The 10936-nt window shown below is 33.3% G+C and overlaps 3 protein-coding genes across 4 annotated transcripts; 2 read left to right on the plus strand and 1 right to left on the minus strand.

Moving 5' to 3' along the window:
* Nucleotides 1-281: 281 nt before the first annotated feature.
* LOC100798093 (U-box domain-containing protein 4) lies at nucleotides 282-4169 on the plus strand. 2 transcript variants are annotated; one of them, XM_041008753.1, is made up of 2 exons: nucleotides 282-692; nucleotides 3292-4169. In XM_041008753.1, exons 1-2 carry the CDS (start codon nucleotides 436-438, stop codon nucleotides 4151-4153), a joined length of 1119 nt encoding a protein of 372 aa, XP_040864687.1. In that variant the 5' UTR covers nucleotides 282-435; the 3' UTR covers nucleotides 4154-4169. The 2 variants fall into 2 exon arrangements, with proteins under 2 accessions (XP_040864687.1, XP_003519339.1); XM_003519291.5 differs by having other exon boundaries at nucleotides 288-692; nucleotides 3295-4169.
* Nucleotides 4170-6078: 1909 nt separating this feature from the next.
* On the plus strand, nucleotides 6079-8945 carry NIP4-1 (aquaporin NIP4-1). Its single transcript, XM_003518333.1, has 5 exons — nucleotides 6079-6213; nucleotides 6532-6753; nucleotides 7834-8031; nucleotides 8163-8224; nucleotides 8777-8945. The coding sequence occupies exons 1-5, from the start codon at nucleotides 6079-6081 to the stop codon at nucleotides 8943-8945; spliced, it is 786 nt and encodes a 261-aa protein (XP_003518381.1).
* A 1081-nt stretch (nucleotides 8946-10026) lies between these two features.
* On the minus strand, nucleotides 10027-10506 carry LOC102661873 (leucine-rich repeat extensin-like protein 3). Its single transcript, XM_006576034.1, has one exon. The coding sequence runs from the start codon at nucleotides 10504-10506 to the stop codon at nucleotides 10027-10029; it is 480 nt and encodes a 159-aa protein (XP_006576097.1).
* Nucleotides 10507-10936: the final 430 nt, after the last annotated feature.

Below are 10936 nucleotides of genomic sequence, written 5' to 3' on the forward strand. Positions count from 1 at the left end.
TATTAAAATATATAAAATTATATTATTTATAACTTTTTTTAATACTCATGTATGATTTTTATTATAAATATTTTTTATTTAATTTTTAACCAATATTCTAATACATAACAAGAACAGTAACATATCAGTGACACTCATAAATTCTTGCTATATAAAATCAAAAAGTAAATCCAAATCAATAAATTCTTTACAAGCTTTTATTGTGAAATCTTACTTGAACGCTAACTAAGGGTGTTTGACTGGTTTGGCAAGGGAATTTTGAATCAGATAAAATGTTAGTATAACTTGGCCAATTCAAAAGAAAGAGAGAAACTGTCTCAACCAACAACTACCCTCTCTCTCTCTATATCTATATATAGACAGTGTTGTGAGTTATAACTACTGTTGCTTGCTTAAACCAATCTCTCTCTCTCCTCTCTCTCTGATTAATAACTTATGGAAGGTTTTTCACCGGAGGCGGAGGCGACAGCGGTGGCCGTACGGCGGGCGTTGGAGCTGCTGCAGCTGAACGACCCCGTTTTGAGGGTCCAAGCGGCGAGGGACATCCGGCGCCTGACCAAGACCTCGCAGCGGTGCCGCCGCCAGCTCCGGCAAGCCGTGGCGCCACTCGTGTCCATGCTCCGCGTTGACTCGTCCGAGTTCCACGAACCCGCGCTTCTCGCTCTGCTTAACCTCGCCGTACAAGACGAAAAGTACGTACCTCTTCTACTCTTGAACAATCTTTATTAACTGGAATCAACACCTTTTCTCAATTTGCAATTTTGGAGCCAAAAAAAAAATATTTTGTCTCAGAATACATAAATGTTGAATGGTAATACTATAATAGTAATTGTTGCCGTACTATTTTATTTAATTTGGTGAAGAGTGTTTGTTATAATTAATTTGTGACTTTGTGTATAGGATTTACGGTATCGGAGTCCTGAGATATTCCTCTGAGGAATCCTCCTCTGAGTTTTTGCGAATAATTTTGGTTTCTTTATTATATTAATTATTATTTTTCTTGTAATTACTCAATCTGTGTGGATGTTGTGAAACATATGGGATTCACGGAATCGTCAAGTTGGGAATAAAATATTTTCAATTTGGTGAACAAACAAATACATACATGCCACAACAATGGGTTTTTTATTCGTAGATATTTAGAAGAGATTATGAGAAGTTTGTAAATATATAGTTTATGTCTTAGCTTTTTGTTTTGTTTAACTTATTAAAATAAATTTGATTAGCTTATTTCCTTAAGTTTCATAATTTAATTTACGATCTAAACTCTCAAGTAATAAAACTTTATTAAATAAGTACTTAATGAAGTTATTTACTCAAATATGCTCTTTAGTCTTTTCCTATTTTTCTATTTACATCCCTTTTATAGGTGAGAAAAATAAAAGAAATTTTAGGGTTTTTTTTAACCTCAGCCAGATTTCTGTTAGGATTTAGGAAAGAAAGATGAGCATGAATGGAATTTTCGCGGTTGGTATTCCCATTTCTGTCAGAAAAAAAAATTAAAATTTCATGGCTTAGAATTAGAGTGCAAAAGTTGGTTGGTTGAATTGATGAAATATTCTGAAGAAGAAAAGAGAAAATTCTAGGCGAAGTTTGAGTATTTGCTTGTCATATTTTTCATTTTTAATGTTTTTCACTTTTTTATACCGTGTCACGTGTACTGATTGGATATTGATTTATCATGGTTTCTTATAGATTCAATGCGTGCATAAACAGGTTAACAAGAAATAATTGGATGCTTTAACAATAGAATCTTATCAAATTGGAGGGTGGTTTTTGTTTGGTAAATATGGTGCACTTCACCGTTTTAACGTTTTAGGCTTGTCTTTAAATGAAGTTAACCTGATATCATTTGTTGGCGAAATATTATTAGATAGATAAAAGGTGGGGCCTGCAAAAAGATGCACTGGTTATAAATCAGTATAAATTTGTCAACGGGAAATAGTAAACAAACTTCAAACAAATGAGCCATGATTTAGATGTGGTTTATTATTTCGTCCTAGTTTTAAAATATCACAAAGAAAATAATAAAAGTAAAAATATTCTATAAAATTATTAAATCATAGAGTAAAAACAATTTATTTTTATAATTCTGGCTATTGTTTTACTATTTAACTTTTCTTTTACGCTTGATTATATAAGTAAGCTGTGCCCTCTCGTTTTAATGTTTATTGTTGGAGATGTTACATGTCCCTTCATTCAATGCGGTATTCAATCACCGAATGGCTTTTTTTTTCAACTTTCGTACTCTTCGCATTAAGGCTATGCTTGTGGTTGTATGTGAAATGGATATAAAAAGATAAAAAAAATGTTTTGATTTTACCTATTGTTGCTAATGAAATCACTTTCATATCTCACTTTCAAGATGTACGAGTGGCCAACATATTACGGCGGAGTGTAAAAATCATTTAAGTTCCATCTTTCATACTTTCTTTTTCTTCCCTAACATTTTTGTTCTATCATTAACTTTGACGTGATTTTCAATTTAAAATTTTCACTTCTCGATTTTCCATGTAGTCAAAAAGCATAACCAAAAATTTATAGTTTTAGGTCGGTGTTTTGATTCCTAATTACCTTTTATATTGAATGCTTTAAGTAAAGAGAAAACCATACTTTTATATGTGTTCCACATTCAAATTTCCCTTCTCTCTCTTTTTTGGGTCCCTGGGGTGGATAGCATATTTTGATGATTATATTTTATCTAATAACTGGTAGATTGTCGGGTCCATAAATGAGCTATAATCATAGAAAATTTCTGCTATATTCGACTTTTGGAAGAAATAAATTTATCACAAACCCAATAATTCGGCCTAATGGCTTTTAAACTTCATTATCCTCATTGTACTCACACACACAAAAAATAAAAAAATTATGACATACTCTAAGCCATCATCATATGTGTGTAAATCAGGGGATCTAATGTTAATCTGGCTTAAATATTGGTCTTGGAATTGTTTCCCCTTTGTAGCTTGGCATTAATCTTGCATCTGGGGCCTGTTTGAGCATGTCCAGCTTAGGATTGAAGATAATCTGATAGTGTCTTTTATTAGAAAATGTAGTCTAATAAAAAGAAAAAAACAATATTCAGGATTATGATTGTTTTTCTCGGTCTTTCTGGCAGTTAAACATGCACTAAATATTGCCCTCTGTTATATTTTGTATCCTGTTCTCTTTATAACAAGTACCAGTCACTTAGTCTTCCTTTATCAAATGGTTCATATTCAATGATGTTTAACTATCTGCTATGTAATTTCTATGGCTTGAATTTAATTCATTCCCATTGTTATCAAGCAGGAACAAAATTAGCATTGTGGAAGCTGGTGCATTAGAGCCAATAATTAGTTTCCTCAAGTCACCAAATCCAAATCTGCAGGAGTATGCAACTGCATCTTTGCTCACTCTATCTGCCTCTCCAACCAACAAACCAATCATTAGTGCTTGTGGCACCATTCCTCTTCTTGTGAATATTCTAAGAGATGGAAGTCCTCAAGCTAAAGTTGATGCTGTGATGGCACTGTCCAATTTATCAACAACACAACCTGAAAACCTCAGCATCATTCTTGAAACAAATGCAATGCCTTTTATAGTTAGTCTTCTCAAAACCTGTAGAAAATCCTCAAAAATAGCTGAAAAATGCTCTGCTTTGATAGAATCCTTGGTGGGTTATGAAAAGGGAAGAATTTCCTTAACATCTGAAGAAGGTGGAGTTCTTGCAGTTGTGGAAGTTCTTGAAAATGGGACCCCCCAAAGTAGGGAACATGCTGTTGGGGCATTGCTGACTATGTGCCAAAGTGATAGATGTAAATATAGGGAACCAATTCTTAGAGAAGGTGTTATTCCAGGACTTCTTGAGCTTACAGTTCAAGGAACCCCCAAGTCTCAGCCAAAGGCACGTACCCTTTTGCAGTTACTAAGAGAGTCTCCATATTCAAGACCTAAAGCTGAACCTGACATTCTTGAGAACATAGTGTGTGACATCATATCACAGATTGATGGGGATGATCAATCTGGTAGAGCAAAGAAGATGCTGGCTGAGATGGTCCAAGTCAGCATGGAGCAGAGTTTGAGACATTTACAGCAAAGGGCTCTTGTATGTACCCCTAGTGAAATGCCTATTGCAAGTTGTGCTTCTGAAGTTTCTTCAAAATATTAGTTGGGGCTTTTCTTAATTTGTATCTTTTCACCCTTTTTCTCTCTGCTCTTTTTCTTTCCAGTTGGAATTAGCAACATAAATTTTCTGTAATATATAAAGAAAAAAGAAAAGTGAAAAGGAAAATATAACATAATAAAAAAATGCCAGTCCAGGCCATCGTAGAGGTATCGAGTGACTGGTAATTGCCAATAAAAATGATGTTGTATGATAATAAGAGCTTGATTTTCTAGTTGATTTGTAAAGGAGCTGTTGCATAAAATAATTTACAGTAGTTAAGAATCTTATCAAACCTTCTTCCTCCTCTATGCACAATTGCGTATTAAGAAAGAACTTCTACAAGGTAGATCCGGATAGGACTTTTTTCTTTATTAAGTTTGGTATTTTAAACATCAGAGAAGGACTCTTCAATGCTACTTTTATCAGTGCAAGAATTTTCTATTTTGGTGACAAATAATGCAGTACCTATTGTTGTGGCAAATTTGATGTTGATGTTGATGGAGTGAGGTTTGTGTGTTTGACTATTCAATCGAATCATTTACAATAAATTTAGGGAGGGCTTAAATCTTTTGATGATGACGGATAACAATTGAATCATTAATTCATTACACGCATACACACCTACCCACTCACACACATATTATAGGATCCACAAAAATAAGTGAAGAATCCATTTAAGAGCCTTAGCATTGGAGATGCACTAATTATCGAAGAGAAACCACCTAGACTGAACGCTACATATTTCTTTATAGTGCTTATTAGAGTAATTGAGTTTTTCTTTCATAGAATCTGCTGCAAGCCTGCAACACTAACTCATTGCTGTCTAGCTTCAATAAGTCCAAGTCCAATACCTTATTCCACGAGTTTCTTTGATAGAGTTCAGATTTTGTTGCACTTTTGTTCTGGTTTTGTCGGAACCAACTAACCATCACTTAAAATAGTTCCCAATTACTGTTTTTTTCTCTCTTCCACGTCCAATAAGGCAATAACTGAATGCTCATCTTGAATGAGGGGTGGCATTTTGAAGAGGAACAAAGAATAATAAGCATAACCATTATCTGAAACACGTGCACTCCAACAATAGCTAGAGACAATTTAGTGCATGTATGTTTGGTTTTTCAATTGAGATCCACATTTAGTGCAAAATTACATCAAAGACAACGCAAAAGCATTTACTAGTTCATGATCATTAGTTGTGTTGGGGATCCACATTTACTAGCTAGGACCTAACATGTTTCCAAACACATTGTTTAATCTTCATGTGAGGTATATACTTTTAGACATCCGAGGAAAAAAATATAGAAGATCTACTTAAAATTCACACCGAGTTTGCCTTGACAAGCTGAGTGATATGATAGCAAAGGTTTGGAAAGTGCTAAACTTAGTTTAGTTTGAAATTTTTAATTGTAAAATTTCGTGTTAGCAGCACTGTGTTTTAAATTCTAAAATGGATATTTATCCTAGTTTATCTCAACTAGTCAACCGGGACGTCTTGTTTTCAACACAAATAAATTTGATTTTAATATTAATTTTTATTGAAAGATTTACTTTAATCAAAAACTGAAAAAAAAATGATTTTCTAACCCTAAAACAAACAAGAACTAAAGTTTTGGCTTATATCAATTTAGATGTATCGTTTTCATTGGGTATCCGAAACAAATTCCCCAGTGGTTATTATCTTTAAAACAGAATCTATCTAAAATCTATTTTTCCGTTGTAGTATTACGAATTTGCACGAATTTTGTTGCTTATTGAAGTTAAAACAAGAAAAAAAAAGTTGATAATAATTTGTCAAAAATCACAGAACAACCTTTGTATATAACTTGGCTCAATCATTCTTTTGGTAACAAACAGCATTTCAAAATCTCCAAGTGAGATATATAGTGTTTATATCATAAAGTGCATGCCACTCTGACACATTAACAGCAATGGCAGCCAAATCTGAAGGCATCCAAGAAGAAGAAATGTCAAGTATGGAAGAGGGTGTTTCTTCCCCCAGCTCTTCCAGAACATGTTCCATGTCACATAACTGTTGTTCTAACGTTGTAACCCTCGCGCAGAAGGTCAGTGACCACTTGATCTTTTGTCTCACAAGAAGAAGTGCATGTTCGGTTTCAGGTGAAAAAAATACTTTTGAGATATAAGTAATTTTAGCAAAAGATTAAGGCCAAATCAAGATCTTTATTTTTGTAATCATTTTGTTTTTATCCATTAGATTTGCAATGAAACGCGTGCGCACATCATTTCTAACTTCAATCCAAATATAATCCAAATATATACCGGTTAATTAACAATTGCACACACACAAGTAAACACAATATTTATAGGAGTGAAATAAAATGAGGGTGGAATGTTTCTTTCTCTCTTTGGATTGTGACTAGGTGATGGCAGAAGTTATTGGCACATATTTTGTGGTATTTGCGGGTTGTGGCTCTGTGGCAGTGAATAAGATCTATGGCTCAGTCACATTTCCAGGGGTTTGTGTCACATGGGGACTGATTGTAATGGTCATGATTTACTCTCTTCGTCGTATCTCTGGAGCTCACTTCAATCCTGCAGTCACCATTACTTTAGCCATCTTTCGCCGGTTCTCATATAAAGAGGTAAACTTTCTTTTGTTATAGTCTTTGGATTTTTGGAAAGACCATACTTAAACACAATTCTTTCTGTGCTTTTAGTTATGTTATTTTAACTAAAATAAGAGTTTCCCCTCTTTTTCTAGTAAAGGTCAACATATTTAAAGTCTACATTGAATTATCCTGAATAGTAAACATAAAAATTACTTAAATAATTGTACCTAAATTTGCAATATGCCTTAAACTGAAGAGTGATTATTAAAATGTTGTTGGTCCAAGTAGAACCAGCATTTGAATCCTTTTAAGTGTTTAAATCTTGTGGATGGGTAAAAGATACATATGAGAAGAGAAGATCACATTAGAGATATATAGGTAGATTTTTCGGCAGAAATTAATCATCGATAAAATTTAAAAATTTCTTGTTACCAATAACATACAAAATTATTTTTAAATATAATTGTCTACAAAAAGAGATACTTACAGGAAACCAAATGAAAATAAGGCACGAATGCTCCCTTAAGTGCTCACAATTAAGGAGCATCTCATATTACTCAATGTCCTGGTGACTACACTCTACGATATTTAAGATTTAACACTATACACTTATCTTTTCTGGTCAGCCTCTCCTTATTTAGCAGTTATGGAGACTTCACGACTAACTCTAATACCAATTGATAAACAATTAAAAACTTGGGTAACAAATTAAGAATTAAACCACTTAAATACTCCATCCAACCTCTTGTACTACTTGACATAGAAACCCTATATATAATACCAAGTCCCTATTAATAGTCTTCACCTATCTTGTTACAAATTACTAAAGAAAGAACATGTAAAAAAAAACTCAACTGCCGATAAAAAACCAAGAGGCATAGATGAAAACCAGGAAAAGAATCCGGGGTGTTTATAGATACGAGCGCCTGCACGGTTTAAATTTCAAGATGAAGCTATAAATTTGAAAGGAAAAAAAAAACATGGATTAATAATCTTGGTATGCTTTAATTTTTAGAAAAATATGCGAGCTATAATTTATAATGATTAAATTTGATGGTCCTTTGTTTGAGATTGAGTCTTAGTGTGTTGCTATGATGAGTTTTGTGCATGTAGGTGCCACTCTACATTTTTGCTCAGTTGCTGGGGTCGATCCTTGCTAGTGGCACATTAGCCCTAATGTTGGATGTAACGCCTAAAGCTTACTTTGGAACGGTACCAGTTGGATCCAATGGCCAGTCTTTAGTTGCTGAAATCATTATCACTTTTCTCTTGATGTTTGTTATATCTGCCGTTTCTACAGATGACAGAGCGGTTGGCACTTGTTCATACAATCTATAATATAAGGCTTTAACAAGTTAATGGTTTTCACTTTCTGTATTGATTTCTTGTGAGTCCAAGATTCTGATAATAAGCATTCTATGTTTGGCTTGATAAATTCCCAGGTGGGTGACTTTGCAGGTGTTGCAGTTGGGATGACTATAATGTTGAATGTCTTCATTGCCGGGTAATTACTAATTAGTCATTCGTTGGCAGGTTTTAAATATTGATTTTAGGCATGACTGATACAGATAAAAATTGGAGTATAGTTTTTTTTTAGTGTTTTGTTGTTGTGTCTAATAAGAATTGGAGTTTTATTTCCACAATTATAAAGGCATTTATAAAAGAAATTTGAAAAATTAGGTTAAGTCATACACTGACCTCACAGTATAAAATAATTATAGCATGTCATCTTATCATAAATCTTCAGGTAGAGTAAATTTATTTTCATTTATAATAACTATCTTAATAGTCATATCAATTAATCATATTTGATTGGTTGACAAAATTTTACACAACACTACATAACTATTAAATACAAAGAAATAACATTGTAAAAGATTGCACTAAATATTAATATAAATTATATTGAAGTGAAACTTTAATTATGAGGGAACAACAATGCTAAAAATACGTGAGCAACTGCAGATAAGTTTTGTCCTACTAAGAATAGTTCGAGAGTCTGCTATATATGTTGGTTTCTTATTAAAATTGAAATTGATTTTGCAATTGCATGCAGGCCAGTATCAGGAGCTTCCATGAACCCTGCAAGAAGTATTGGTCCCGCACTTATCAAACATGTTTACAAAGGGTTATGGGTATACGTAGTTGGTCCCGTTGTTGGATCCATTGCTGGAGCACTTGCCTATTATTTTCTTAGATCCATAGACAAGTCATCTTCAGAATAAAAACCACACGGCTAGCTTTCTTGAAGAGCAGTTAATAGGGCTACATAACATTGTTGGGGGGAGTCGATGGGAATCTATTTTCTCACACTAAATTTCATATAGTTTTGGACGTTGATCCCCAAGCTCATTTCTTGCATCAATTCATTGTTAAATGTTAATTCTTCTAAGAAGAATGAGGCTTCGAAGTTGGTATGGTGCTCTGCGGTATGGAATATATGGTCGTGTAAAAATAAAAGTATTTTCAAGGGAGAAAATTTTGATCAAAAGAAGTTAATTGATCATATTCTTTTTTGGACTTGGTCCTGGCAGGCTCAAAGGATCTAGTTCTGAATTTTCTTACTCCTTTGTGCAGTGGAGGTCCAATCCTACGGCTATTTCTCTTCTTTGTAAATTTAATCATATAAATTTAAAATATAATTTATATGTTTAAAAATATCTGCTTATTAAGATTTTAATTATAATATAATTTATATATTAAAAATATTTGTTTATTATAAATTTTAAATGTGTCAAACGTACTAAAATTGATTATATTATATACTCAAAAAGAAAAGCACACGTCAAAGATTGAGGCCAATAAAAGAAACAATAAAAAATAAATTATTAATTTTTTGGGCTCTCCATTTCATTATTTTCATGTATTATATCGGATGAAAATATGACAAAAAAAATTATGATCACAAGTTTAAATCTTAAATATATAATTACGTTAAATATATGAAATAAAAAATTTCTAACTCAAGCTTGTGAAGTAGAGTTGATGCTTCTCAAAAGGTGATTAAAAACTAAACTTATACAGCGATAGACTACTTTACCATCATGTGACGGGCTTATCTGAACTAAAATACTAGAGCGAAAAGCAACGAGCATCACATAATAAGAACTGAATTTTTTTACGTCAAATGTTAAGGTTGAATTGTTCATCGGCATCGCACATTGGAATCAGTTCACCAGGAAAGACAAAAAACAATGGAAGTAAAAATAAAAATGAAGACGATGATGATGTACCTAAAGTTAAAAATAAAATGAAGATGAATAAATAGACAAAGTTTTGAACAATGAAGCTAGCTTGATGAAGTCATCACCCAAATAACATTGTGACTGACAGTGCTCCCAAACCAGCCAAAACTAGCAACCCCACAAGTCTGTTTTGTGCAGCAGAGTAATAGTATGCATATGCATCCCCCGGCACACCGGTTACATATATGAACCTTGGCGGCGGCGGTGTTGGAGGTGGCCGTGATGATGATGGTGGTGGTGGTGGTGGTAGTGGCGATGAATCATCACAACTCTCTGGTGGGGTTGGAGAGGAAATATCTGGAAGGAATAACGGTGGCGGCGAAGGTGGAGGAGGTGATAGAAGTTGATCATCACATGGGCTTCCACAAGGACATGATCCACATTTGATTTCAGTGTGTGTTGGCTGAGAACTCAGTGATTGGTCTAATTTGCTAGAAAATGTGTTGGCATAAACCGGAGATGAAATTGTAATGCAGAAAAGAAGCAGCACTACTATTGTGAGTTTTTGAGGAGTCAAACTCTTTGTTGGAGGAGACACCATTGTGTTGTGGAGTTGTAGGTATTTGGAATTTGGTTCCTTCTGAGCCAAGGTATATAAATTAGAGATTGTATAAATATAATTTTTTGTAACTGTTGTAAGCATATTCTTACCTTTTGCATGAAGTATATGGTGACGAGACATCAATTACAAGACAAAGCTCTCTTCCTCATCATTCTCTCTGATACACCTCAGGGCTTATTTGGTTATTCTTTTCTAGAAATATTTTTAAGAGAAAATAAATAAGTTTCTAAAATGAATTCCCTACTAAATAATCATTAGTTAATTCACAGATGTCATTACATCTTTTAGGAAAATTATATGAAAAATTTCTATAAATTAACTAATGATTACTTAACGAAGAATTCATTTTAATTTATAAAAAAAATTCATTTTATTTTCTTTTTATTCTTCTTAGAATTGCTTTTAGAAA

The sequence above is a fragment of the Glycine max genome, chromosome 2 (genome assembly GCF_000004515.6).
Source record: "Glycine max cultivar Williams 82 chromosome 2, Glycine_max_v4.0, whole genome shotgun sequence".
NCBI classification, from domain to species: domain Eukaryota; kingdom Viridiplantae; phylum Streptophyta; class Magnoliopsida; order Fabales; family Fabaceae; genus Glycine; species Glycine max.